This window comes from Peromyscus eremicus, chromosome 2, assembly GCF_949786415.1.
Source record: "Peromyscus eremicus chromosome 2, PerEre_H2_v1, whole genome shotgun sequence".
Taxonomy (NCBI): Eukaryota; Metazoa; Chordata; class Mammalia; order Rodentia; family Cricetidae; genus Peromyscus; species Peromyscus eremicus.
Genome location: NC_081417.1, coordinates 129,036,393 through 129,063,330, shown reverse-complemented (window position 1 = coordinate 129,063,330; position 26,938 = coordinate 129,036,393). Strand labels below are relative to the sequence as shown.

The 26,938-nt window shown below is 39.2% G+C and overlaps 1 protein-coding gene across 5 annotated transcripts in view; it reads left to right on the top strand.

Annotated features, from left to right (window-relative positions):
• Mast2 (microtubule associated serine/threonine kinase 2) overlaps positions 1–26,938 on the top strand; it is a 171,146-nt gene that overhangs the window by 23,669 nt on the left and 120,539 nt on the right. For 4 of the 5 annotated variants that reach the window (XM_059254765.1, XM_059254764.1, XM_059254763.1 and 1 more), the window contains exons 2-3: positions 7,146–7,293; positions 10,837–10,979. In XM_059254765.1, the coding sequence (XP_059110748.1) occupies positions 7,146–7,293; positions 10,837–10,979 (291 nt within the window). Of the gene's footprint in view, positions 1–7,145; positions 7,294–10,836; positions 10,980–26,938 lie in introns of those variants that run through there. The other variant, XM_059254766.1, reaches the window with a different exon arrangement.

Sequence of the window (26,938 nt, the reverse complement as noted above, 5' to 3'; positions counted from 1 at the left end):
CTGAAACAGTTCTGAGTTGCAGGGTGATGAGAACTGAACCCAGGTCTTCTGGAAGATCAGCTAGTGCTCTTAACTACTGCGTCATCTCTTTAGGCCCTCCCTGCCTTTTTGGGAAAGGGTTGGCTGGGCTTTGTAGCTGAAGATGACCTTGAACTTCTGCCTCTACTTTCCTAATACTAAAATTATAGGTGTGTGCCAACCACTCTCTGTTTATGAAGTACTGAGGATAGAATGCAGGGATTTGTATTTTACCAACTGAGCTATAGCCTCAGTGCCCTGTTGATTTTTTTTTTTTTGAGAACAGTTTGATTCTTTTCTCATTTCCTTTTGTATGTGAATTTTAGGTATTGTCTTTCTGGTCACTATGGAGATTATACATATAATATCCTAAATTACTGTTTTTACTTTTTATTGTGCTGGGGATCAAACCCCATGGTCTTAGATATGCTAAGCAAATAATCTACCACTGGCCTACATCCTCCAACCCTTAAATTTCTAACAACGTAAGTTGAATTGGTATTAATTTAATTTTAATTATATGAAAAACTTTTAGTTCTTTTTCTTCTTTTCCTTCCTTTTGGCTTTTTGAGACAAGATTTCTCTGTGTATTAGCTCTGGCTGACCTGGAATTCTGGCTATTGGGATTAAAGGCCTGTGCCACCATACCTAGCTCTAAAACTTTTATATCTATGTAACTCTTTTTCTACCAATGTATGTAGTTTGTTTGTTTTTGTTTGTTTGTTTCTCTCTGTAGCTAGAGTTTTCCTGCCTGGCCCACAGTCAGAACAAATTTCTCTCACCTGCCAGTCCCACAGCCGCTCAGACCTGACCAATTAAACACAGAGACTTATATTGCTTACAAACTGTATGGCCGTGGCAGGCTTCTTGCTTACTGTTCTTACAGCTTAAATTAATCCATTTCCACAAATCTATACCCTGCCACGCGGTTTGTGGCTTACTGGCGTCTTCACATGCTGCTTGTCATCGTGGCGGCTGGCAGTGTCTCTCTGACTCAGCCTTCCACTTCCCAGCTTTATTCTCCTCCTTGTCCCGCCTATACTCCCTTCCTGGCCACGGCCAATCAGTGATTTATTTATTGACCAATCAGCAACACACTTGACATACAGACCATCCCACAGCATCTCTCTCTCTTTTTCTTTTTATTGACAGATTACATCTTTATACATTGTATATCCAGTTTGGTGGTGGTGGTAATGCACACCTTTAATCTCAGCATTTTGGAGGCAGAGTCAGGAGGATCTCTGAGTTGAAGACCAGTCTGTTCTACAGAGTGAGTTCTAGAACAGCCAGGGCTACACAGAGAAACCCTGTCTCCAAAAAACAAACATTGTATATTCAACAACATAAGTTCATAGTCTTTGAAATGCTTTTGCTCTTTAAATCCTGTAGTTTAAAGTAAAAGTTTTCTAGTGCCATAATTGTAGCAGTAAGAACTTGTAGTTGCTGGGCAGGAGTGGCGCACGCCTTTAATCTCAGCACTTGGGAGGCAGAGCCAGGCGGATCTCTGAGTTGGGAGGTCAGCATGTTCTACAGATCGAGATCCAGGACAGGAACCAAAACTACACAGAGAAACCCTGTTTCAAAAAACCAAAAAAAGGGCTGGAGAGATGGCTCAGTGGTTAAGAGCACTGACTGCTCTTCCAGAGGTCCTGAGTTCAATTCCCAGCAACCACATGGTGGCTCACATCTACCTGTAATGAGATCTGGTGCCCTCTTCTGGCCTGCAGGGACACATACAGGCAGAATACTGTATACATAATAAATAAATCTTTAAAAAAAATAATAATTGTCCTTAAAAAAAAAAAACCCAAAAATCCCCAAAACAAAACAACAACAAAAAACCCAAAAAAATATAAAAAAAAACCCCACACAAACAACAACAACAACCAAAAAACCAAAAATAAACTTGTAGTCCCAGCTTCTTGGTGGCCGAGGCAGGAAGATAGTTAGTTTGGGGCCAACTCGTGCAATATAAGAAACCTTGTCTTGAATGGTGGTGGCACATGCCTTTAATCCCAGCACTTGGGAGGCAGAGACAGGTGGATCTCTCTGAATGTAAGGTCATACTGGTCTACAGAGTGAGTTTGAGGACAGCCAGAGCTGTTATAAAGAGAAACCATGTCTAGAAAAACCAAAAAGAAAAAAAGAAAAAAAAAATTGAAGAAACCTTGTTTCATAAAATAAAGCAAAAAAAAAAAAAAAAAAAAGTGTGATTATAAGCCAGAAATAGAGAAATAGTGGCTTTCCTATTTGACCATGTAAGTCATCTTTATTGAGATGTTAATTTTTTCAGTTTTTTAAAATGTGCATTGGTGTTTTGCCTGCATATATGTTTGTGTGAGGGTGTCAGGTACCCTGGAACTGGAGTTATAGACAGGTATGAACTGCTATGTAGGTTCTGGGAATTGAACCTGGGTCATCTGGAAGAGAAGCTAGTATTTTTAATCACTGGGCTATCTCTCCAGCCCCATATGTTTATTTTTTTTTTAATGGAGTGCCAAGTTTCTGTCTTCTATCTTTTTATTTTAACAAGAACTTTGTTTTTTTCTTTAAGACATGGTTTCTCTGTGTAGCTTTCGAGCCTGTTCTGGAACTTGCTCACTAGACCAGGTTGGCCTTGAACTCACAGATCCACCTGCCTCTGCCTCCCAGTGCTAGGACTAAAAGCATTTGCCACAGCCTTCCAGAAGGCTAGGATTAAAGGTGTGAATGCTACCATTTTCTGGCCTCTATGTCTGTCTAGTGGCTGTTCTGTTCTCTGACCCCAGATAAATTTATTAGGGTGCACGATATATTGGGGAATACAATAATACCACACTTTTTCTTTTTTTTTTCTTTGAGACAGAGTTTCTCTATGTAGCCTTGGCTATCTTGGAACTGACTCTGTAGACCAGGCTGGCCTCAAACTCAAGAGATCCACCTGCCTCTGCCTCCCAAGTACTGGGACTAAAGGCTTGTGCCACCACTGCCTGGTGAAAACCTTATCTAAAGAGGCAGTAACCAGTTAAAAAAAAATCCTAAAAATTTGTATATTCATAGACAGACACACACACACACACACACACACACACACACACACACACACACACCTGTACCTTAATTTCAATATACATAGTAATTTCAATATACAATATGATGTTTTAAAATATGTTTAATTTTATGTATGTGTGTGGGTGATGTACATGGTAGTACAGGTGTCTAGAGGCCAGAGGCATTGGATCTCTCTGGAGCTAGAGTTACAGGCAGTTGTGAGCTGTCTAATACTGGTGCTTTGAACCAAATCAGATCCTCTGCAAGAACAGTGTAACTTCTAAGTTATCTTTCTAGCCCTGTCCTGAAACTTCCTCTAGATTAGGCTGGCCTTGAACTCCGATTCATCTGGGGGGAGAGGGAAAGACCAGTGCTGGTATTAGAGGCATGCACCACTATGATTCAGCCCTGTTAAGTTTTAAAAAACAATGTGTAATGGCCACAGATTATCTTAGTTATTCTCAGGAAATTTAGCAGCAGTTTTGTTCACAATGTTTCTTAATTAAAAAATTTTTTTCCTTTTAGGTTCAGGCATGGTGGTGCAAACCTTCAATCCCAGCACTGGGAGGCAGAAACAGGCAGATTTCTGAGTTTCAGGCCAGTCTGGCCTACAGAAGGGAGTTCCAGGACAGCCTGGGCAACACAGAGAAACCCTGTCTCAAAAAAAAAAAAAAAAAAAAAACAAAAACAAATGTTTTATGTATATAGGTATTTTTGCGTGCATGTATGTCTGTATACACCACGTGAATGCCTGGTGCCCACAGATGCCAGAAGAGGGCATCTGAAGTCCTGGAACTGATTGAATCACCAAGTGGATATCTGGAATCTAACCCAGGTTCTCTGGAAGACTTGCAGCTAGTGCTCTTAACTGCTGAGCCACCTGGACAAGTACCCTACCACTGAGTTATCTTCCTAGTCCCTGCCCATGCTGTTTTAGACTCACAGTGATGTATTAAAAAACTTCAAATACATGAAAACAATGAACATATATGACACAATTACAGCAAATCAGCATATTCAGTAAAAACAAAGTAGAAAGTTTTCTCTCTCTCTGAAATATGAGAAAGGACCAGTAAAAGTAAGATAAAAGTTGTAGCTTGTTACACTGGCTTGAGTCTGTCTCCGTTTTAGAGCTAATTAAAGAGAAAAAGATGCCTTTACACATGGAAAAATTTTTAAATGATTTATTTTTTTTTTCATATATATTGGTTTGCCTGTATGAGAGTGTTAGATCCCTTGGAACAGGAGTTACAGACAGTTGTGAGCTGCCATGTGGGTACTGGAAATTGAACCTGGAAGAATTCTCTGGAAGAACAGCCAGTGCTTTTAACCACTGAGCCATTGCTCCAGCTCCCACATGGAAATTTTTAATATGCTTTCTCTCCTTCAGACCTTAGCAGTTTTTGATATTCCGTTTTCTTCTATGTGGAGACAAAGAATGAAGAAGTAAGGTTAGAGAAGGGTAGATTGCAGTAGGAGGCTAAGAACGAATGTTAGATACTAAGCATTTATCTTTAGTTATGGCATAACCTTCAAAGCTTTCTTCCTTTGTTTTCCTTCCCTTTTTTTGGTTTTTTTTTTTTTTTTTTTTGAGACAGTTTCTCTGTGTAGTCCTGACTGTCCTGGACTTCACTCTGTAGACCAGGCTGGCCTCGACCTCAGAGATTATCCTGCCTCTGCCTCCTTCAGCAAATCCTATCAGTGCGTGACACCATAACTGGCTTTTTAGGTATTTTTAACATCTCTTAACCTAGATGAAATTAAAAAAAAAACCTCAATACATCAATATACATAAATAGAACTAAATAAACTATAAAAAACCTAAACAAAAAAAACTCTTAATATTTTTGTAAATTACCAGTTTCATTAGTTTTTAGATGCTTTTCAATTAAAATAGATTACCTGTGCATGATAACAAAATAGTATTAGGAATAAAAACCCCACAAAACCCAACTCAGGAATATCAGTGTTTCCCACTGAGGAAAATCTACAACCAGATTATCCCATTTTTGAAATATGTGCAGCTCAAATCAATACAGTTATCGTATATAAAATCATCTGAAGTACCAACTGGCAGATTTTTTTCAATAATTTTCTCTTCCTCTGTTTTATACTCAAGATGTTAGCTTTTCTCTGCTGACTCGAGATCTCTGTGTTGGAGGAAATTTATGTGCTGCCTTTTAGAATAGCTCTCTTATTTCTTGAACCCTAGGGTTGTCTTCCTCCCACTGAATCTTGGGCTTGTCCTGCACACTTCTGGGAACATGAGGAGGCTCAAGACACTGGGTAATTAACCCTTATGTGTATCTTTCTGGCTGAGCCAATGAAGTTCCTTCCATACCTTGAATAGTGGGGTATGTTTCGTTGGTTTTTAGTGTGAGGTAATTACACCTTATGGAGATATTCCCCTTGTTCACCCTGTTGGGATGAAAGGGACAAGTATCTCTTCAGCATCCAATGATCAGGCACTCAAAGAACTTCTAAACCAAGAAACATTGTAGTAAGCATAAGTTTCAGAGTAATTCAGGATTAAATACTGGAGCAGTGGCAGAAGACAAAGACTAGCCAATTAATCACTAAAAATTCTGAAAGCAAACAAATAAACCAAATGCTCGAAAACAGATAACCAGAGTGGTTTATCTTAAAACAAGTGCCATGCTTGAGCTGGCTCACTGGGTAAAGGCACTTGCTGCCAAGTCTGATGGCCTGAGTTTGATTCTTGGGACTTGTATGGTGGAAGAAGAGAGCTGACCCCTGAAAGTTTTCCTTTGATCTTCATATGTTCACAGTGGCACTGGTCTGCCTGTTAGGCCTCCATGTGAGGCTTGGGAGTTGAACCCAAGTCCTCTGCAAGAGCAGTAACTGTTCTTAACTGGGGCATCACTCCATATCCCCAAACCTTCTGTCTTAATGTATTTGGTTTGCTATCACAAAATACCTTAAACTAGTTAGTTTACAAACAATATAAATGGTTTTTGGTTTTTCCAGATGGGCTTTCTCTGTGTAACAGTCTGGATGGATGTCCTGGAAATTACTTTGTAGACCAGGCTGGCCTCGAACTCACAGAGATCCTCCTGTCTCTGCCTCCCAAGTGCCGGGATTAAAGGCGTGTGCCACCACCACTTGGCTAATATAAGTGTATTTTTAACAGTTCTGGAGGCTGGGATGTCTGAGCTCAAAGTGCTGGCAGATTTGGTGTCTGGTGAGAGCACTTCTTGATATGTATCTCATGATAGAAGTGGTAATGAGAGAGAGACAATAGAAAGAAATAAGTAAACAGAATTGCAGTCATATCAAAAATATCCTAAGTCATGTCAGTCTTGTGAACTGATTCTTTGATTGTTTCCTTTTGCTTTTTCATGTTCTGGTTTCTGATGCAGCTGTATTCCTGGGTATTTACCCAAAAGACTTCAAGTTAGCTTATCAGAGATCTTTGTACATCAGTGTTTATTGCAATACATTTTGGGCCAGTAAGAGGGATCTGCAAGTAAAGATGCTTACTGCCAAGCCCAATGACCCCAGTTCTAATTTTTGTACCCATATAATGGAAAGAAAGAATGGATTTCTGAAAGTTGTCTTATCACCTCTATACATGCATTGTGCCATATGCCTATCCCCTTCAGTAATTGGAATGTTGTTAAAAATGGTCACTTTTTTTTGTTTTTGTTTTTGTTTTTGTTTTTGAGACAGTTTCTCTGTGTAGCTCTGGCTGTCCTGGAATGCTCTCTGTAGATCTGCCTGCTTATGCTTCGCAAGTGCTGAAAATTCCTTTAAAATTTTATTTTTATTTTATATGTATGGGTATTTTGCCTGCCTGTATGTCTGAGTGCCATGTGTATGCCATGCCTGTGGAGGCCAGAAGAGGATATTCGGTCTTCTGGGACTGGAGTTAGAGTTGGTTGTGAGCTGCCATTTGAATGCTGGGAATTAAACCCCTGTCTTCTGGAAGAGCAGCTAATGTTCTCAAGTGATGAGCCATCTCTTTAGCTCTAATGGTACTTTTTAATTAGAATGAATGTTGCATATATGTTTAATATAAAGTTTTTTAGAAAAGATACTAAAGATTCATGTTTTATTCCTTTTTTTCATTGAAGGATATGGTTACTGGACTTAGTCCCCTGCTCTTCAGGAAGCTTAGTAATCCTGACATATTTTCACCTACTGGAAAAGCTAAACTCCATCGACAACTTAGTCAGGATGACTGTAAATTACGGAGAGGAAGCTTGGCCAGTTCTCTGTCAGGTAAATACCAGACTTGGTTTTTTAATGGAATGTGGGGAAATGGGTATGTTAGTATGTGGTAGACAGTGTGCTTAGCATGCATAGACCCTGGGTTCAGTCTCCAGAACCAAAAAGGGAATGGGGGATAATTGTGGGACTGTGTTGTTAATATTTAAAGATACGTCAATTGCCTTGGCATCTTGACAGCCTCTTCTTTGATAGTCTTGTATAGAATACTGTTGTTTTCTTTCTGCTATTTTACAGATTCTCTGAATGTTAGCCACCTGAACACCTGTTGGCTAACTAGTACTCTTGGCTACTGCAGTTTTTTCTCCTTTTACAACTTTGTAGGTTCACATCCTTCTCACTCCCACTGCCCCACTCACCACCTCCACCCCTGCCTGTACCACTAGAGCTGTGCTGGAAAAATCCAGGGCCTTGTATATGCTCGGCAAGTGCTCTGCCACTGAGCTATAACCCCAGCAAAATCCTATAATTATCTTCCCGTGTCCTCCAAAGAAAAGACAGTTATAAAATCCAAGGTACAAAATTGTAAAAGAAGTCTTGGTTCGAAAACAGTTAAGATATAGTATAATTTTTTTTTTTTGAACTGGAGAGAGAAATGTCAGTAGTCTTTTTTCTCTTGGAAATGGGACAGTTGTGAGCTGCCATGTGGGTGCTGGGAATTGAACCCGGGTCTACTAGAAGAGCAGCCACGCTCCCAACCACTCACCCATCTCTCCAGCCCGATATAGTATAATTTTAATCAATTAGTAGACTGAAAAAAAGGAGTATGGCCAGTAGAGAAGATAAGTAGAGAAGAAAATGTCCTGCTGTACTTCTTCTCCAATAGTAAACAGCTCCCAGTTCTTTTTCTTTCAGTTGCTTTTCAGTGATATTCTCCTTGGCCTTATTGTCTCACTATTGTGCTGTCATTTTTATTTCATCCTTCTGCTCTTATTTTTCATAGCACTCTGCTCAACTTTTAAGAACAGGATCATTTTCTGATTGTCTATGGATAAGTTGAACTTAAAAAAAAAAAACTTACTGATTTGTATATGTGTGTGGTGTATGCCATGGGATGTACGTGGAGATTAGAGGACAATTTTTAGGAATTAGTTTTCCACCATGATAATCTTGAGGGTCACTGAGGTTATCAGGCTTTGCTGCAAGTGCCTTTACCCCTTGAGCCATTTCAGTAGCCCTATAAGAGTTTTGAATTAAGAATTAGAAAGAAAAACAAGCTGGATGGTGGTGGTACATGTTTTTAATCCTAGTACTTGGGAGGCAGAAGCAGGTAGATTTTGACGCCAGCCTGGTCTACAGAGTGAGTTCCAGGACAGCCAGGGCTACAAGGAGAAACACTGTGTTGGAAAACCAAAAATAAAAATACAAAAAACAAACAAATAAATAAAGGAAAACAGAATAAAACTGGGACAGGATAGATGGTGCAGAGGTTAAGAGCACTTGTTGCTCTTGAATAGAACCTGTTTGATTCCCAGCATCCACATATTGCTTCATGGCTATCTGTAACTCCAATTCAAGGGAATCTCTCACTCTTCTGACTTCTGTAGGCACCACCAGTCGTGTATACACACACATGCATGCAAAGCAAAGCACTCATAACGTAAATAAATTTAAAAAACGTTAAAAAAGAAGAAAACTGTAGGGGCTGGTGGGTTAACGAAGTTGGCTAAGTCATGTGTGGTGGCATCACTTAGAATCCCAGTGTTGTGGAGTTTACTGAACTATCTAGCACATAACCCACTTGCTTGGTGAGTTCCAGGCTGCTGAGAGACTTTGTCTCTCTCATACACAAATTCAGGTGGATGGTACCTGAGAAAAGACACCCAAGGTTGTCTTCTCTTCTCCACAAGTATGCACTTATAATTTTTTAGACCAGGCTGGTCTTGAACTTGTAGATCCTCCTCTTCTGAGTGCTGAAAGTAAAGGTATGAGCTACCATGCCTGGGCCTTTTAGGTTTATTTTTAAATTTAAGTGGTTAAATTTCTCTTTAAGAAATATATGTTTTTTATTCTTTTTTTTTGAATTTATTTTATTATTTTATGTGTGTGAGTATTTTGCCTGAATGTATGTCTGGGCATCCCTGGTGCCAGAGGAGGCCAGAAGAGGGGCATTGGGTCCTCTGGGACTGGAGTTACAAAGGGTCATAATCAGCTAAGTGGTTGCCAGGAAGGGAACCAAATTCTGGTTCTCTGGAAGAGCAGCAAGCAGTCTTAATCACTGAGTCATCTCTCCAGCCCCTTTTATTTTATTTTAATTTATTTATTTTTGAGACAGGATTTCTACGTAGCCCTGGCTAGCTTGGAACTCACTATGTAGACTAGGCTGGCAGTGAACTCAAAGAGATCTTAGTATTGGGATTACAGTTATATGTCATCATGCTAGTCAGACTGTAGTCATTCTGAATCTTTATTTTTCTTCTGAACTTTAATTTTCTTTGTTTGGTTTTACCAGGTTGCTATCCAAATGAATTGCATCATATTTTATTTTCAACAAAAACAAGAAAACTTTGAATAACTAAGATTTTGCCAGGTACAGGAAGAGAATTCAAGTGAACTGAGTAATCAGGATAAAGCCAATGGAAAATGCAGGGCATAACAGTGAAGTTGAATGAGGGAAGATTGTGAAAAAGAGGAGATGAGGCCAGAAAGATAATCTGAATTTTGGAGTTCCTTTTAGAATAATAAAAAGTTTGGCTTAATTCTTTAAACATTGGGGAAGTCATCATATGTCTTTTAAAGGAAATAAATGGCACAATCACATTGATTTTGGTTAGAAGCAATATGAAGGATGTGAAGAAAAGGGGGAAATGGGGCTGGTAAACCAGCTGCAAAAACATTGCAGTTCTAGGCACTTAGTCTTCATGGGTGACTTTCATTTATTTGCCCCTCCTACTACTGAAGATAGGTTGTTATATTATCCTTACTGACTGGCTGGCTACTTGCTACTTGAACTCTTGTCTCCACATTACTATGTCTGGCTTGACTTTCATGTATATTTCAGTGCAATTAATGTGGTTGGTAAACCTAGACTGAGCATATGAAATCTGGTGAGAACAGGATGGATTCAGTGTTGGCCTTCTGAAATCAAAAGGCTCAGGCTTTTTTTTCTTCTTTGTGTATCCCTGGCTGTCCTGAAATTCACTCTGTAGACAGGCTGGACTCAAATTCACAGAGATCTGCCTGCCTCTGCCTCCCGAGTGCTGGTATTGAAGGTGTGTGCCATGACTGCCTGGCTCATTGAACAGTATTTCTGCACCACTCATTGCACTTGAGTAGGGTAGTAAAGGACTTAGAAACTCTTTTAAGACTGCTAGGTTAAGTGTTAATGTGTGAGGTTAGTGTGGTGGTTGAATAGTACTGAGAACTGAATATGCTCAGCTTGCTTTACTATCCCACCCTTTCAGATTCTAACAGATAAGGCAATCTCCCTTGGTTTGTGCCAATATTTTTTTGTCCACTTGACATCATTGCATTTGTATTTTTTCATTCATTTATCAACATAAAATTACATGAATGTTTTCTGCCTTGTGTTTGAAGGTAAGCAGCTGCTCCCTTTGTCCAGCAGTGTACACAGCAGTGTGGGGCAGGTAACTTGGCAGTCTGTAGGAGAGGCGTCAAACCTGGTTCGAATGAGAAACCAATCCCTTGGACAGTCTGCACCTTCCCTTACTGCTGGTTTGGTAAGTGTTTATTCAGTAAAGCTTTGGGGTTGCTCTAGAAATGAATCCTTGATCCTCATTTATCATATTGATATTTGTTCTATTTTCATTTTTAGGATTTTAGTTAATTTCTCTAAGTGAAAAAGATTGAAATTTATTAAATATATTCTGATCTCTTACTTTGTAACTTGTACTGATTACTTATTATCAGGAAAATAATTGAGTATGATTGTAACTTTTGTTTTGGTTTTTGGAGACAAGGTTTCTTTATGTAGCCCTGACTGTTCTAGAATTCCCCTTGTAGATCAGATTGGCCTTAAACTCCTGCCTCTGCCCCCTGAGTGCTGGGATCAAAGGTATGCGCCACCAACACTGGGTTGATATGTGGCCTTTATGATTGACTTTTTTTTTCTACTTCAATTTTTTTATTTAGATTTATTTATTTATTTTTAAATTTTTATTTTTATTTTGCAATACAATTCAGTTCTACATATCAGCCACAGATTCCCTTGTTCTCCCCCCCCCTTCTCCCCAGCCCACCCCCCATTCCCACCTCATCCAGGGCAAAGCCTCCCCCTCGGACTGAGATCAACCTGGTAGACTCAGTCCAGGTAGGTCCAGTCCCCTCCTCCCAGGCCGAGCCAAGCAATCCTGCATAGGCCCCAGGTTTCAACCAGCCAACTCATGCAATGAGCACAGGACCCGGTCCCACTGCCTGGATGCCTCCCAAACAGATCAAGCCAATCAACTGTCTCACCCACTCAGAGGGCCTGATCCAGTTGGTGACCCCTCAGCCATTGGTTCATAGTTCATGTGTTTCCATTCGTCTGGCTATTTGTCCCTGTGCTTTGTCCAACCTTGGTCTCAACAATTCTCGCTCATATAAACCCTCCTCATTCTTGCTAATTGGACTCCCAGAGATCCACCTGGGGCCTAGTCATGGATCTCTGCATCCAGATCCCTCAGTAGTTGGATGAGGTTTCTAGCACGACAATTAGGGTGTTTGGCCATCCCATCACCAGAGTAGGTCAGTTCGGACTGACTGTCGACCATTGCCAGCAGTCTGTTGTGGGGGTATCTTTGTGGATTTCTGTGGGCCTCTCTAGCACTTTGCTTCTTCCTATTCTCATGTGGTCTTCATTTACCATGGTCTCCTATTCCTTGTTCTCCCTCTCTGTTGTTGATCCAGCTGGGATCTCCCGTTCACCCAAGCTCTCTTTCCCTCGACCCTCGCCCTTCATTACCCCCACTCATGTCCAGGATGTTCATGTAGATCTCTTCCATTTCTCTGTCACTGGGCGATCCCCGTGTCTTTCTTGGGGTCCTGTTTTCCTAGGTAGCCTCCCTGGTGATGTGAGTAGCAGTCCAGTCATCCTTGTTCCACATCTAGTATCCTCCTATGAGTGAGTACATACCATGTTTGTCTTTCTGAGTCTGGGTTACCTCACTCAGGATGATTTTTTCTAGATCCATCCATTTGTCTGCAAACCTCATGATGTCATTGTTTTTCTCTGCTGAGTAGTATTCCATTGTGTATATGTACCATATTTTGTTTATCCATTCTTCAGTTGAAGGGCATCTAGGTTGTTTCCATGTTCTGGCTATTACAAACAATGCTGATATGAACATAGCTGAACAAGTGCTCTTGTGGTGTGATTGAGCATTCCTTGGGTATATGCCCAAGAGTGGTATAGCTGGATCTTGGGGGAGATGGATTCCCAATTTTCTAAAAAAGCGCCATATTGATTTCCAAAGTGGTTGTACAAGCTTGCATTCCCACCAGCAGTGGAGGAGAGTTCCCCTAGCTCCACTCCTCTCCAGCATAAGGTGTCTTCAGTGTTTTTGATCTTAGCCATTCTGACAGGCGTAAGGTGGTATCTCAGAGTTGTTTTGATTTGCATTTCCCTGATGATTAGAGATGTTGAGCAATTCCTTAAATGTCTTTCAGCCATTTGAGTTTCCTTTGTTGAGAATTCTCTGTTTAGTTCTATAGCCCATTTCTTAATTGGACTGTTGGGCATTTTGATGTCTAATTTCTTGAGTTCCTTATATATTCTGGATATCAGTCCTCTGTCAGATGTGGGGTTGGTGAAGATCTTTTCCCATTCTGTAGGCTGTCGCTTTGCCTTGTTGACCGTATCCTTTGCTCTACAAAAGCTTCTCAGTTTCAAGAGGTCCCATTGATTGATTGTTTTTCTCAGTGTCTTTGCTACTGGTGTTATATTTAGGAAGTGATCTCCTATGCCAATGCGTTCAAGACTACTTCCTACTTTCTCTTCTAGCAGGTTCAGAGTAGCTAGATTTATGTTGAGGTCCTTGATCCACTTGGACTTAAGTTTTGTGCACGGTGATAGATATGGATCTATTTGCAGCCTTCTACATGTTGATATCCAGTTATGCCAGCACCATTTGTTGAAGATGCTTTCTTTTTTCCATTATACACTTTTGGCTTCTTTGTCAAAAATTATATGTTCATAGGTGTGCGGATTAATGTCAGGGTCTTCAATTTGATTCCATTGGTCCGCATGTCGGTTTTTATGCCAGTACCAAGCTGTTTTTATTACTGTAGCTCTATAGTAGAGCTTGAAGTCAGGGATCGTGATGCCTCCAGAGGTTGTGTTATTGTACAGGATTCTTTTGGCTATCCTGGGTTTTTTGTTTTTCCATATGAAGTTGAATATTATTCTTTCCAGGTCTGTGAAGAATTGTGTTGGTATTTTGATGAGGATTGCATTGAATCTGTAGATTGCTTTTGGTAAGATTGCCATTTTTACTATGTTAGTCCTGCCTATCCATGAGCATGGGAGATCTTTCCATTTTCTGAGATCTTCTTCAATTTCTTTTTTCAGGGACTTAAAGTTCTTGTCATATAGGTCCTTCACTTGCTTAGTTAGTGTTACCCCAAGGTATTTTATGTCATTTGTGGCTATTGTAAAGGGTGATGTATCTCTGATTTCCTTCCCAGCTTCTTTGTCCATTGTATATAGGAGGGCTACTGATTTTTTTGAGTTGATCTTGTATCCTGCTATGTTGCTGAAGGTGTTTATAAGCTGTATCAGTTCCTTGGTGGAATCTTTGGTGTCGCTCAAGTATACTATCATATCATCTGCAAATAGGGAAAGCTTGACTTCTTCCTTCCAATTTGTATCCCCTTAATCTCCTTATGTTGTCTTATTGCTCTGGCTAGAACTTCAAGTACTATATTGAATAAGTATGGGGAGAGCGGACAGCCTTGCCTCGTTCCTGATTTTAGTGGAATTGCTTTGAGTTTCTCTCCATTTAATTTGATGTTGGCTGTTGGCTTGCTGTAAATTGCCTTATTATGTTTAGGTATGTTCCCTGTATTCTTGATCGCTCCAAGACCTTTATCATGAAGGGATGTTGGATATTGTCAAATGCCTCTTCTGCATTTATTTATTATGTAAACAATGTTCTGCCTGCATATATTACTACACACCAGAAGAGGGCACCAGATCTCATTATAGATGGTTGTATGCCACCATGTGGTTGCTGGGAATTGAACTCAGGACCTCTGGAAGAGCTGCTAGTGCTCTTAACCTCTGAGCCATCTCTTCAGCTCTCATATGTCTTTTAAGGGTCACCTCTGAGCCATCTCTTCAGCTCTCAAATGTCTTTTAAGGGTCATTCATATTGGATGTGTCAGTATTTAATTTTTATTTCTAAATAATATTCTTTTGTATAGATATATCATTTTGTTTATCATTTGCTAGATATTTGGCCTGCTTCCACCTTTGGCATATGAATAATGTTGCTGTGAAGTTGATGTATAGATTTTTATGCGAGCATGTGTTTTTATTTGCATGTGTATTTGTGTCTGTCTGTGTGTGTCTGTGTATACCTATACGTATAGGCATGGAATTACTGTTTATATGGTAACTATATTTAATCATTTGAAGAATTTTGGTTTCTTTACATTCTTGTCATTTTTAGCTGTCATATTGACTTTAAGCCATTTTGACTCTGAGCTATCTCTCCAGCCCCTTGTTTATATTTTTTATTTTTATTTATTTATTTATTTTTGGTTTTTCGAGATTGGGTTTTTCTGTGAACCTTAGAAAGCCTACCTCTAGTGACCTCTTTCTGGCAGTCCAGTCCTACTAAGTAAAATAAGCCTGAGAGGAACATTTCAGATGAAAACCCTAACAGGATGGAAGGGAATGAGGTTGTATGGCTGCTGGGAATGGATAGGTATTTCATTAAACCAACAGGCTAATTAGGGGAAAATGGACATTTATCAGTCCATTAACATGATTGATATCTACAGTTATTTAAATATTTAACTTCTCTCAGTAACGTTTCATAATTTTTGATATGTCTCATGTATCTCTTATCGGATTTCTGTTTCATGAAAAACATAAGAATATGATTAACTGATTTTTCATCTGTGATTGCTTATAACTTGATGAGATTTCTGACTATTGCGTATTTGTATGTGCATCATGCACTGTGTGTGTGTGTGTGTGTGTGTGTGTGTGTGTGTGTGTGTGAAGGTGAGAGGACAACAACTTTGTGGAGTTAGTTCTCTCCTTCCATCTTTACACAGATTCTAGGGGTGAAATTCAGGTTGCTAGCCAGGCTTGTACAATAAACACCTTAACCTGCTAAGCCATCCTGCTGGCTTAATGTACATTTTGGTTTTTTTGAGACAGGGCTTTCTCTGTGTAACAGCCCTGGCTGTCATGGAACTCTCTGTGTAGACCTGGCTAGTCTCCAATTCACAGAGATCCACCTGTCTCTGCCTCCTGAGTGCTGGGATTAAAGGCATGTGTTACCACTGCCTGGCTCAGATTTTTTTTTTTTAATGGCAGAATTTTTTTTTATTGTAATTCCATCACACTTTTATTTTTTAATTTTTTCAGTTGACTTCTCTTAGTTTTCAGCCTCATTGGAAATGAACTACTTGAGCCAAGGGACTAAGATTGCTCCTGGCAACAGAATTAATGAATTTTTTTTCAAGAGGCTCAAAACTCAAACAAGAAATGGTCTTTTAATGTATGAGCATTTTGAGGATAAAGTAAACTGTATTTCTAGGAAGACAGTGAATGAAATATGAATTTACATTTGCTTACTTAACATTTTATTTTGAAATAATTGTAGTCTAAAAGGAAAAATAGAATATTGAGGGACTAGAGAGAGATGGCTCAGTGGTTAAGAGCACTTGCTCTTACAGTCAGTTCCCAGTGCTCATATTAGGTGACTACATTGCCTGCAGCTCTAGCTTCAGGGTATCTAACACCCTCTTCTGGCCTTCCTGGCACCTGCACACATAACATACACACAGATACACATTTACACAAGAAATAAAAATAAAACAAATCTTAAAAAAATAGAATATAGAGAATCCGGTGACCCCACTTTTTCCAGTGATGTCACTTAGCAAGCAGTACAATGTCAAAACCAGTCAATAAACATTAAATAACACACACACACACACACACACACACACACACACACACACTGATATATATGCATACACATTTAAACTTTTCATTGTATTCATTCATTTATGTATATATGTATGTATGTATGTATGTATTTATTCATTCGTATATGTGGATGTGTGCATGCCACTATGTTTGTGTGGTGGTGAAAGGACAACTTATAGGAGTTAGTTCTTTTCTTACATGACATGGACTCTGGGGATCAAATTCAGGTTGGCAGCAAGTGCCTTAACTTGCTAAGACAGCCTCAGTGTGTGTATTTGTGTGTTCATTTGTGTTCATGTATGCTATAGTAACTTGGGGAGGTCACAGGCCAACTTTGTGGAGTTGCTTCTCTTTTTTCCACTTTTACATGGGTTTCAAGGAGTGAACTCCGGTTTTCAATCTTTCAAAGATGAAAATACCTGTTCCTGCTGAACAATCTCACTGGCTCTGTTAGTATGTATATATTTTTTGAGACAAGGTTTCATGTAGTCTTGAACTTGCTATGAAGCCAAGGATGACCTTGAATTTCTGAACTTCCCTCTTTCACCTCTCAAGTACTCCTTGCCAGGTTTATACTACAATAGTTTTGATTGCTGATCTTACTTCTTACTTGATTTTTGCATAGGCTTGTTTTTGTATATTTTCATAGTATTAGTTACTTTTCTATTGCTGTGGTCAGAGTTTATTTTGGTTTATGGTTCCAGGTTAGAGTCCATAATGCCAAGACAGCCTGAACCACACACAGCAATGACAGCAGAGGAGAGTAAACTAGAAATGGTGGGAGTTCTTAAACTCTCAAACCCTCCTTCATTGACACACTTCTGTTAACAAGGCTGCACTTCCTAAACCTCCCTAAACAGTGCCACCAACTGGGACCAAGTGTTCAAATAAATGCTAATGGGGGACATGCTCGTTCTAACCGTGACACAGGTGTGGATTCATCTCCTGAGTATGTTTGTTTACTGACCACCAATAGTCAATACAACTGGTTCATCATTACAGAGGAATGTCCTTAATGTAACACCTCTGTACTTGTCCTGTACTTATCCCCTTACAACAAAATCTAATCTGATTTTGTTCTCCATGAGACTATTATATAAGTGGAGCTCTGTACTGAATAATCTTTTGAAGATGATTTTTACCTAAGCAGAGTTCTTTTGAGTACCATTAACGTTGTTTGAAGTGGACTGGAGATAAGGCTCAATGGTAGGGCAGGTACCTACCATTTTGAGACCCTAGATTTCTTTTTTCTTTCCTTTCCTTTTTTCTTCCTTTCTTTTTTTTTTTAGATTTGTTTATTTTTATTTTATGTTCATTGGTGTTTTGCCTGCATGTGTATCTATGAAGGTGCCAGATGCCCTGGAATTAGGACTACAGACAGTTGTGAGCTGCCATGTTATTGCTGGGAATTGAACCCAGATCCTCTGAAAGGGCAGTCAGTGCTCTTAACTACTGAACCTTCTCTCCAGTCCCCCCTAGATTTATATTCTAATGTCTACCTCAAAACTCATTTTGGGCCAGGAGTAGTGGCACGTGCCCATAATCCCAGCACTTTGTGGGAGGCAGACAGATCTTTGTGAGTTCAACGTCATCCTGGTCTACATAGTGAGACCCTGCCTCAAAACCAAAACAGAAAACCCACCCATGCAAATTGTTGTAATCTTTTGTTTTACTTTTCAGTATTCTATTGTGTAGTTGGGCCACTATTTCTTTATCTGCTAGCATGTTGATGGATTGCATTTGTAGTTTTATTTTTTTGAGACAGGCTCTTGTTATTCCGTTCAGGCTGGCTTGCAGCTTTATTCCTTAGCTTCCTGAATGCTTGAGTAGAGGTATGAGCTATCAGGCTGGCCTAGATTTTGCTCTTGGTGTCATCTAAGAACTTTTCACTTATCTCTAGGTCTTTAAGATTTTCTCCTATTCTCCTATTTTATTTCATTTTTTTAGTTTTGGTGTGCGTGTGCGTGTGTGTGTGTGTGTGTGTGTGTGTTAGAGAGAGAGAGAGACCTTACATATCCTCAAGTGTGTACGAGTCATAGGTTGTATGCGGAGGTTAGAGGTCATCTTCCAGCAGTCAGTTCTCTTTCCAGCACCTCTCCTACGTTTTTGTTTTGTTTTGATTTTTGGTTTTTTGAGACAGCTTTTCTCTGTGTAGCCCTGGCTGTCCTAGAACTTGCTCTGTAGACCAGGCTAGCCTCGAACTCAAAAGATCAGCCTGCCTTTACCTCCTGAGTGCTGGGATTAAAGGGTATCACCACTGCCCAGCTCTCCTTTGTTTTTAAAAAAATTGTGGGTTGGGGATTTAGCTCAGTGGTAGAGTGCTTGCCTAGCAAGTGCAAGGCCCTGGGTTCAGTCCTCAGCTCTGAAAAAAAAAAATGTGTAGATTTATAGTTTACATCTAAACCTTTACTCCAATTTGGAGTAATTTGCATACAGCCCAGGGGGTAGTCATTATTTTATTTAGTTAGTCTATGGATGTGTACTTGTAATATAATTGAGAAGTTGTTACTGCAGAGAATACCTTTTGTATGTTTGTAAAGTCAGTTTATTATATATGTGGTGGTTTATTTCTGGATTCTCCTTGTTCTGTTCTGATAACATAACGGACTGTCCTGCTGCTGCCTTACTGCCTTCATTACTGAGTAATATTGTAAGACAGTATTAGATTGAGTAGTTCTTTATTTCTTTTCTTCTGTTTTAAAGTTTTTAGTATTCTAGTTCCCTTCCCATATAAATTTTAGGATGAGCTTTTTTATATATAGGAAACTTATTTTTTGTAAATGTAAAAACTGCATGAAACTTATAGATCAGAAAGAAAAATGCCTATTAATGCTATCATTTTCATATTCACCACAACCGAACATTTCTGATACCTTATTTGTAGGGTATTTTCCCTACATACCAAGAATTCCCCAGCAGAAACCAGCTGAGTGTCCTACAGTTCAACTTAACCTCTGTACGTACAGTACCTGGAGTTAGCCTTTGGTCCCACAAGTCAAGGCTTAATCTAATACTTCCCTTATTTTAAAAGCAAATCTCAAGCTTCAGGTTATTTTTGGTTGTAAGCATAGCTTTATTGGCTGAGAGCTGCCAGGTTATTTAATCTGTGTTTCTGACTCACTGGCTGTGGTTCTCCTGACTCCCTCTTTGTGTTCAATAATTGGCTAGGATGGCTCAGAGAACTCTGTGTTTACCTATTTATTATAAAGGATGTAACAGTGGATAGAGGTGAATAGCTGGATAAAGAGAGTGAGGTATCTGGGAATGTAACAGAAATACCCTTAAAATTGGGGATTTAAAGGAGGAGTGCACATTTTTTATCCCTTCTAACTTTATTTTGTTCCGTTAACCTGTTTTCTTAGTTATTTCTCTTCTATAGCTTCCTGTAGGCAGTCCTCTCCTACTCAGAATAGAAATGGTTGTTTCTCTTGTCCAGGAGGATCCCAGCAGAACACTGAAACCAGAAATGCACTCAGAATCATAGCATTCTGAGATTGCTGTGCATGTACATACTTTCTGGCTCCCTGCTCTTGTCCTCCCCTTTAGAATCATGAAGATCCTGTCCTAATGGGCAAGCTTCTATAGATAGCTGCTTTTTAAGTCTAGCTAAACTTAAACTCTTCTTGCTTCACCATGTCTATATTTCCACTGATTGGATTCTTGAGGTGGCTGGTCCCTTGACGAGCCTCTTAACAGGAATGAACATGGGATTTTTTTCATGCCTTTTTTTGGACACATCAGCCTCCAGGCACTGCCATATATTTAGCCCTTAAAAGCTGTCTGAATCTTGTAGTTCAGTGATTTTTATGAAAGCTTCATTCATGAAAGCATGATTGATTATTAGCACAATCTGTAGCATGGGGAGTGAGGTACAAAGTTCTCAGTTTCTGATCATGGCATAGTCTTCATTGTAATTAATTTTCATTCAGAGTTTCAGTAGGAGTCTCCTCATTAAAACAAAAAAACAATATATCATTTAGGAAATTTCAAGGGAGTATGAACTTTTTTTTTTTTTTTAAATCAAGAATTGGGATAAAAACTAAGGGAGAGGGCTGGAGAAATAGCTCAGCAGTTAAGAGCACTGGCTGCTCTTTCAGTGGAGGCTCACAACCATCTGTAACTCCAGTTACAGGGGGTCTTAACCCTTTTCTGGGCCTCTCTGAGCACCAGGCATACATGTGGTACACAGACATACATGGATGTCCTGGAACTCACTATGTAGACCAGGCTGGCCTCCAACTCACAGAGCTCTTCCTGCCTCTGCCTCCTGGGTGTGCTGGGAATAAAGGTGTGTGCCACCATACCCAGTAGATAATTGATTTTTTAAAAACGTGTGTGTGTGTGTGTGTGTGTGTGTGTGTGTGTGTGTGTATATGTTTTGCTTGCATGCATGTCTGTGTATCATTTGTGTTTCTGGTACTTGCTGAAGTTAAAGAAGGCATCAGATCACCTAGGACCTGGAGTTGTTGTGAGCTGCCATATGGGTGCTAGAAATCAAACCCAGCTGAGCCATCTCTCGAGTCCTGAAATCATTATGTTTTTTCTCTTCTGAGGCTGAGTGTCTTGAGGGAGATAGTTAGATTATGTAGGACCTAGTACACAGAAAACTTCTAATTAATGTTTGTTGAACAAATATTTAAATGTCTAAACGGTTCTTTTTGTAAGAAGCCTTGGGAAAACATTTCCTGACAAGAAGTATTGTAACCCAAGTTGAATAAATGAGAGCCTCTGCTTGCATGTGCAGGTGTACAAACATTTTATTTATATTTTACAAATATTATGTGCTTTTTTTATTTAACATAATATTTTTATTGATTATTTGGAAATTTCACATAATGCACCCTGATCACATTCACTTCCAGTCCTCCTAGATGCACCCCACCCTTGTGATCTCCCCCAAAACCAAAAAAAAAAAAAAAAGAAAAAAAATTACCGAGTCTCATATATTCACATCTTCCCATAGGACCTGCCCTTTTCTGGTTGTTCCAGAGACACTGCAGTCTCTTGCAGACTCCACTACTACCAGTACAGCCTCTTTCTACTCCTCTCCCCTTGGAGCCTCCAGGGGTCTCTTGTGGTCACATGCTTCAAGTTTTCATTTTGGCAATTACTTGCTCCTCCATGCACTCCAGCAGCTTGTAGGTGGGATAGATGTTGTGATGGACAGACTCAGCACTGCATCTGGGCCCAGTTGGCAGCCAAGTTGGTCACCCTGGGTCTTCCAAGCAGCCACCCCTTATTTTCTGTTTTTTTTTTTGTTGTTGTTTTATTGCTTTTCTTTCTCTGAATTTGTGCTTAATTGAAAAATTAATTCTTGGTTCATTGCATGTGGCTTAGTTAATTTTGCTTCTGTATGTTTAAAATATATCTTGTGTGGCTGGGCTGAGAATAGTCTTGAACTTCTGGTCTTTTTGCCTCCTCCATCTCCTGAGTTCGTGGGATTACAAATGTGCACCACCACCATTAGTTTTTCTCATTTAATTATTCTAAAATAGATTACTTCCCAGACTCCTGAGCACCTCTGTAGATTCTTCTCCTTTGTTCCTGACCTTTAGTCTTTACTTCCCTCTAAGTATAGACTTCATAGCTGAGTAACTTATTCTTTACACATTATGATAATCTTTTTCTTCATATTTTTTGGTCAGTATATCTTGTAAATTTTTCTGGCAACACTTTTATCTCTGTCTTACCAAGACCTGTTAAAATCATACAGGGGAGCAGATTGTTAGTTCTTTAAGTTTGTTTTATGTTTTGAGATTGAAGTGTAATTACATAATTTCCCCCTTCCCTTCTTCCCTCCATGCCTTCTCACGTTCCCTTGCTCTCTCAAATTTATGGCCTCTATTTCTTTGACCTCCCCGCTCCGTGTGTGTGTGTGTGTGTGTGTGTGTGTGTGTGTGTGTGTGTGTATTCCCAAATACATGAATACAACCAGCTCAGTCTGTGTAATGTTACTTGTTACATGATTTCAGGGCTGACACTTGGTATTGGATAACCAATTTGGGAGCTCTTTCCCCTACTCTCAGCATTCCTTAGTTGTCTGTAGTTCTATGTCTGTGGGTGAGACCTCATGTGATTTCTCCGTTTTATGTTAGAATGCCTATTGATGTCATCCTTGTTTAGGCAGAAATGTTAATACTTCATAGGCTTAGCTTCTCTGACATTTCTAGGAGATGAAATGTCATAGCAAACTTGTTGTTTCTCTGACTCTCACAGTCTTTTTACCTGCTCTTCAGCAATGATTCCTGATCTTTAGATGTAGGAGTTATATTGTAGATATATTAGTTGGAGCTGGACACCATATAGTCACTTGCTCTCTGCATTTTGATCAGTTCTGGTTTCTGTAATGGACTCTTTCTGTTGTAAGGAGATACCACTTTGATGAGTGCTGTATTCTATAAAATCTTGATAAATGTTAGATTTCAGTGTTTTTCACTAGTAATCATTGTTATTGTGTTTTCTCCTTCCTTCCTTTCTTCCTTTCTTTTTTTAAATTTTCGAGACAGGCTTTCTTTGTGTAACCCTGGCTGTCGAAGAACTCACTCTGTAGCCCAGGCTGGCCTTGAACTCACAGAGATCCACCTGCCTCTGCCTCCTGAGTGCTGGGATTAAAGGCATGCACCACCACCACCACCACCACCATCACCACCACCACCCCCAGCTTAATACTGAATATTTATTTGAAGGCTGCAAAGTTTTAAAAAAATAAACTTTAATAAAATGTTAGGTTGTAAAGAATCCAAGTTGTAAGAAGAAATTTGGGGCAGAGTTTAAGAAGCATCAGTGGGATGGCTCAGTAAGTAGAAGTACTTACTGTCAAGCCTAACAATGATCTGAGATTAATCCTTGGAACCTACATGGTAGCAGAGATAACCTATTCAGGCAACTGCGTGCATATCCCTCCCCCTCAAATAAACAAATGTTTTTTTAAAAAGGGACCTGGAGAGATGGCTCATTGGTTAAAATTGCTTAACTGTTCCTTCTGAAGACCTGGGTTTGGTTTCCAGTACCCATATGGCAGCTCTCAAACTCCTCTAACTCTAATTACAGGGTATTTGACACCTCTGGCTCCTGTGCGCCCCTGCACAAAGGTGCACATAACTCACACAGGCACACACATACATAAATAGAAGATAAATCTCAAGAAAGAACTTCTTTTAAAATTGATATTTATCATTTCAATGACCCTTTCTAACCTTATAAGGTAAGTAGTTGTATTCCTGCTTAATCCACAAGTATTTGAGGGGGAATATGTTCAGAAACAATGTATTATTCTTTCTGATTGGAAGACTAAGTTACAGTAAGGGATAGAGATAAAATCCTCTCTTTTGTAGATTATGGGGACTCTAAATACCAAGGAAAGGAGCCGTTATTTAGTGTGTTTTTAGATAGTGCTGAGTCTAAGTTGCTTTTATTTTACTTATTTATTTATTTTTAAACAAAAACAGGGTTTCACTATGTAGTCCTGGTTTGCTTGTAACTCTCTTAGACTTGCTATTCTCAAACTCACAGAGTTCGACCTGCCTCTGCCTTCTGAGGGCTGGGATTAAAAGTTTGTGCCACCATGCCCAGTTGAAAGGTTTTCAATCCTGCACACGCTTTAGGTATGAAGTCCTGTTATCAGCAAGCACTGGTACTTACTTCTAGAACATTAATTTCAGTAACCAGATGACTGGAAATCTTTTTGCCGCTTTCTCAGCGTACTGACTCCTCTTAACCCATGTACACTATGTTTTGTACCTGATACAGAATTTGTGTTAGGTCATTACTTATTTCTCTTTGGCTTCACTGTGGATTTGAGCTTTTCTCTAAAATACTCAGAAGTTTGTTAGTAATTGGTCATTATAATCTTTTCCATCTCTATCTCAGGAGTTAGGATAATAAATGATTCCTTAGTAAATGAACAGGAGTTTGGAATCTTTGATCTGAACAGTTTATCAGAATGGCCCACACCTTTAATCCCAGCACTTGGGAGGCAGAGGCAGGCGGATCTCTATGAGTTCGAGGCCAGCCTGGTCTACAGGGTGAGATCCAGGACAGGCACCAAAGCTACACAGAGAAACCCTGTCTCAAAAAAACAAACAAACAAAAATTTTACAAATTGGATTTGAATAAATTAGATATTATTCCTTCTTGATTTTTGCTCATATAAGTTTTGGCTAGTAAAGCTATTTTGATAGATTCTATGGCTTTAAAAGTCTGTGGCTTTGCAGATAGTAATATACCATGTTGCATACCTTATGCAAATCAGCTGTTTGCTCAGGTCTTGTTTGTTTTCCCCATAGATCTAATCTAGTTGTTTAAAGCAGGAGATGGAAGAAGGAGATTGGATTTCTGCACTGGTTGTGTTAAAGAATTTAAATTTTTCTGATGAACGAAAGAGAGGTGCATTTTATTTTCTGTGCTACTTTCAGCAGTGAGGCTAACTCTTGTTGCTAGAGTTGGTTTATAAGAGGACCAGAAAAAGATCTTTTAACTAGAACTTGCTTTAAGCCTCAGGCTTGACTGCAGCTGTTACAGCTATAGGAGAGAATTTTCCTCCTCGAGGGGACAGACTGAATCTGCCCTATAGCTGTTGCTGTTTTTACTCCTTAGAGAATATGAAAGGCTGAGTTAGATGTTCTGTACATGTCTTTCTCTGTCAAAACAGAAAATTTGGGTTAATTCCTGGAATCCTTTGTGAGTTAATTTTTGTAATGTGTATTACAGTTTGAAGAACAATGGTTATAAATTAGGAGATAATATATTGTCTTGATTATGTAGTCCTACTTTCACAAATTTCCCTGTGATTTATTAGAAAAATCACCAACTTCAATTTTCCAGTGTTTACTAGGATTTTAACAATTCCTACAATGTTAGAAATCTTAAACACTTACAAATATTTAAGTGACAGAATCCTATCATAAGAGCTAATTTTTTTTTGCCCTTGATATTTTAAAACAGTGTGTTTTGATCCATGAATTAAGGAATAGACATCCTTAAACTTGGCTGAAGTCCTACTTTAAGTATGGTGGGCAGTGACCAAAGAAAGAATTCTGAGCTATTTATAGCTTGGGTAAAGCTAAGCTTTTGCTTGCTGTGTCCTTTTAGACATCTGGAGGAATGGGGAGCGTTTCCTGTGGCAGCACGGTCAGTGATGAATAGATGAATGAATTCATCCGTGCTCAGAACTCACAACACGTGTACTTTCTCCTCACAAGGACATAAAAGAGCAATGAGACCAACCTTAGCAATGATCCAGGCTTCTGGGGGAGAGAAAGGCTTTGGAACTGTCCAAAAGAAGATCTGCGTATCTAGCGATAAAGAAACAAAAGAGCCTGTGACAGTATCGAAAGAATCTGACATTTGCTTTGTCTGTACAAAGGATGAAAGGAATTTTGCCGACTTAGCTAAAACAATAACTGGTTTTGTATGAGTTTGAGCCTGAAAACAGGCAGCAGAATAATGTTTTTTTTTTTTTTTTCCCCTGAAGAATTGTTTACCTTAAGAAATGGATGTGGAGCGGTTTTATTTTTGGAAAGGAAAACGTGACACCGATTTTATAAGCTTAGTAGCTGTAGGTGGAGACTCTTGTTTTGTTTGCCAAACCTTTTTAATAAGCAATGAAGTCTGGGTAGCAAAGATTGGAATTTCTTTTCCTAGGATCTTTGTTCTTTCCTTGGCATTTAAGATAATTTCAGACAAAGGAAGCTATGTATGGAAAAGAAAAGCAAATATCAAATATTTTCTCTGTTTTTGCTTTGTGTCTAGTGAGAGCTTTCTGTATGTTTTATATTAGGTGATAATTGTGTCCTGATGCTGGCTGGGTTAGCAGTGCGGTGGGTTATTGGGCATAGGCTGCTATGCTGAATGGACTACACCTCTGTATTCAGCAGTAAGTAGGCGCTAGTAGTTGGTGTCTGGGGAGTGGCTTTTTTTTTTTTTTTTTTTTTTTTTTTTTTTTTTGTCTGATCTTTGCTATGGATGATTCCAGTATTCTGAGAAGGAGAGGGTTGCAGGTGAGTCAAAGAAAGCCTTTTTAAAAAATACTATTAGCACATTTTGAAGATGTATTCGATTGCTGCAATTTTATTCAGTGCATGGGGGGAGGGGAGTGTCATTCAGTTCTTTATTCTGTCATATATACTTAAGAGTAGAGAATTTTTTTTTTTGTTACTCTGTTTTGTTTGTTTTGTTTTGTTTTGAAATGAGGTCCTGCTGTGTTAGCTCAGGTTGGTCTCCCAACTCCTGAGCTCCAGTGATCCTTCTTTCTCAAGTCTCTTGAATAGCTGGGATTACAGGAGTGTTACTTTGACAGAAAAATGCTGCTTGGATTTACTTGCATTGAATTAAATGAGTGGATCAATTAAATCAAACCTATGTAGGATACAAACCTAATTTTGAGCATTAGATATGTAAACAATCTGTTTCTGACCATCATGCTTGTCCCTACCCCATGATGAAGTCATATGTGTGTGTGTGTAACATTTGATTTTGTATAAAATATTAAACACTTTTCTAAATCTTTGCTTTGCATATATGTCATCCATTTAT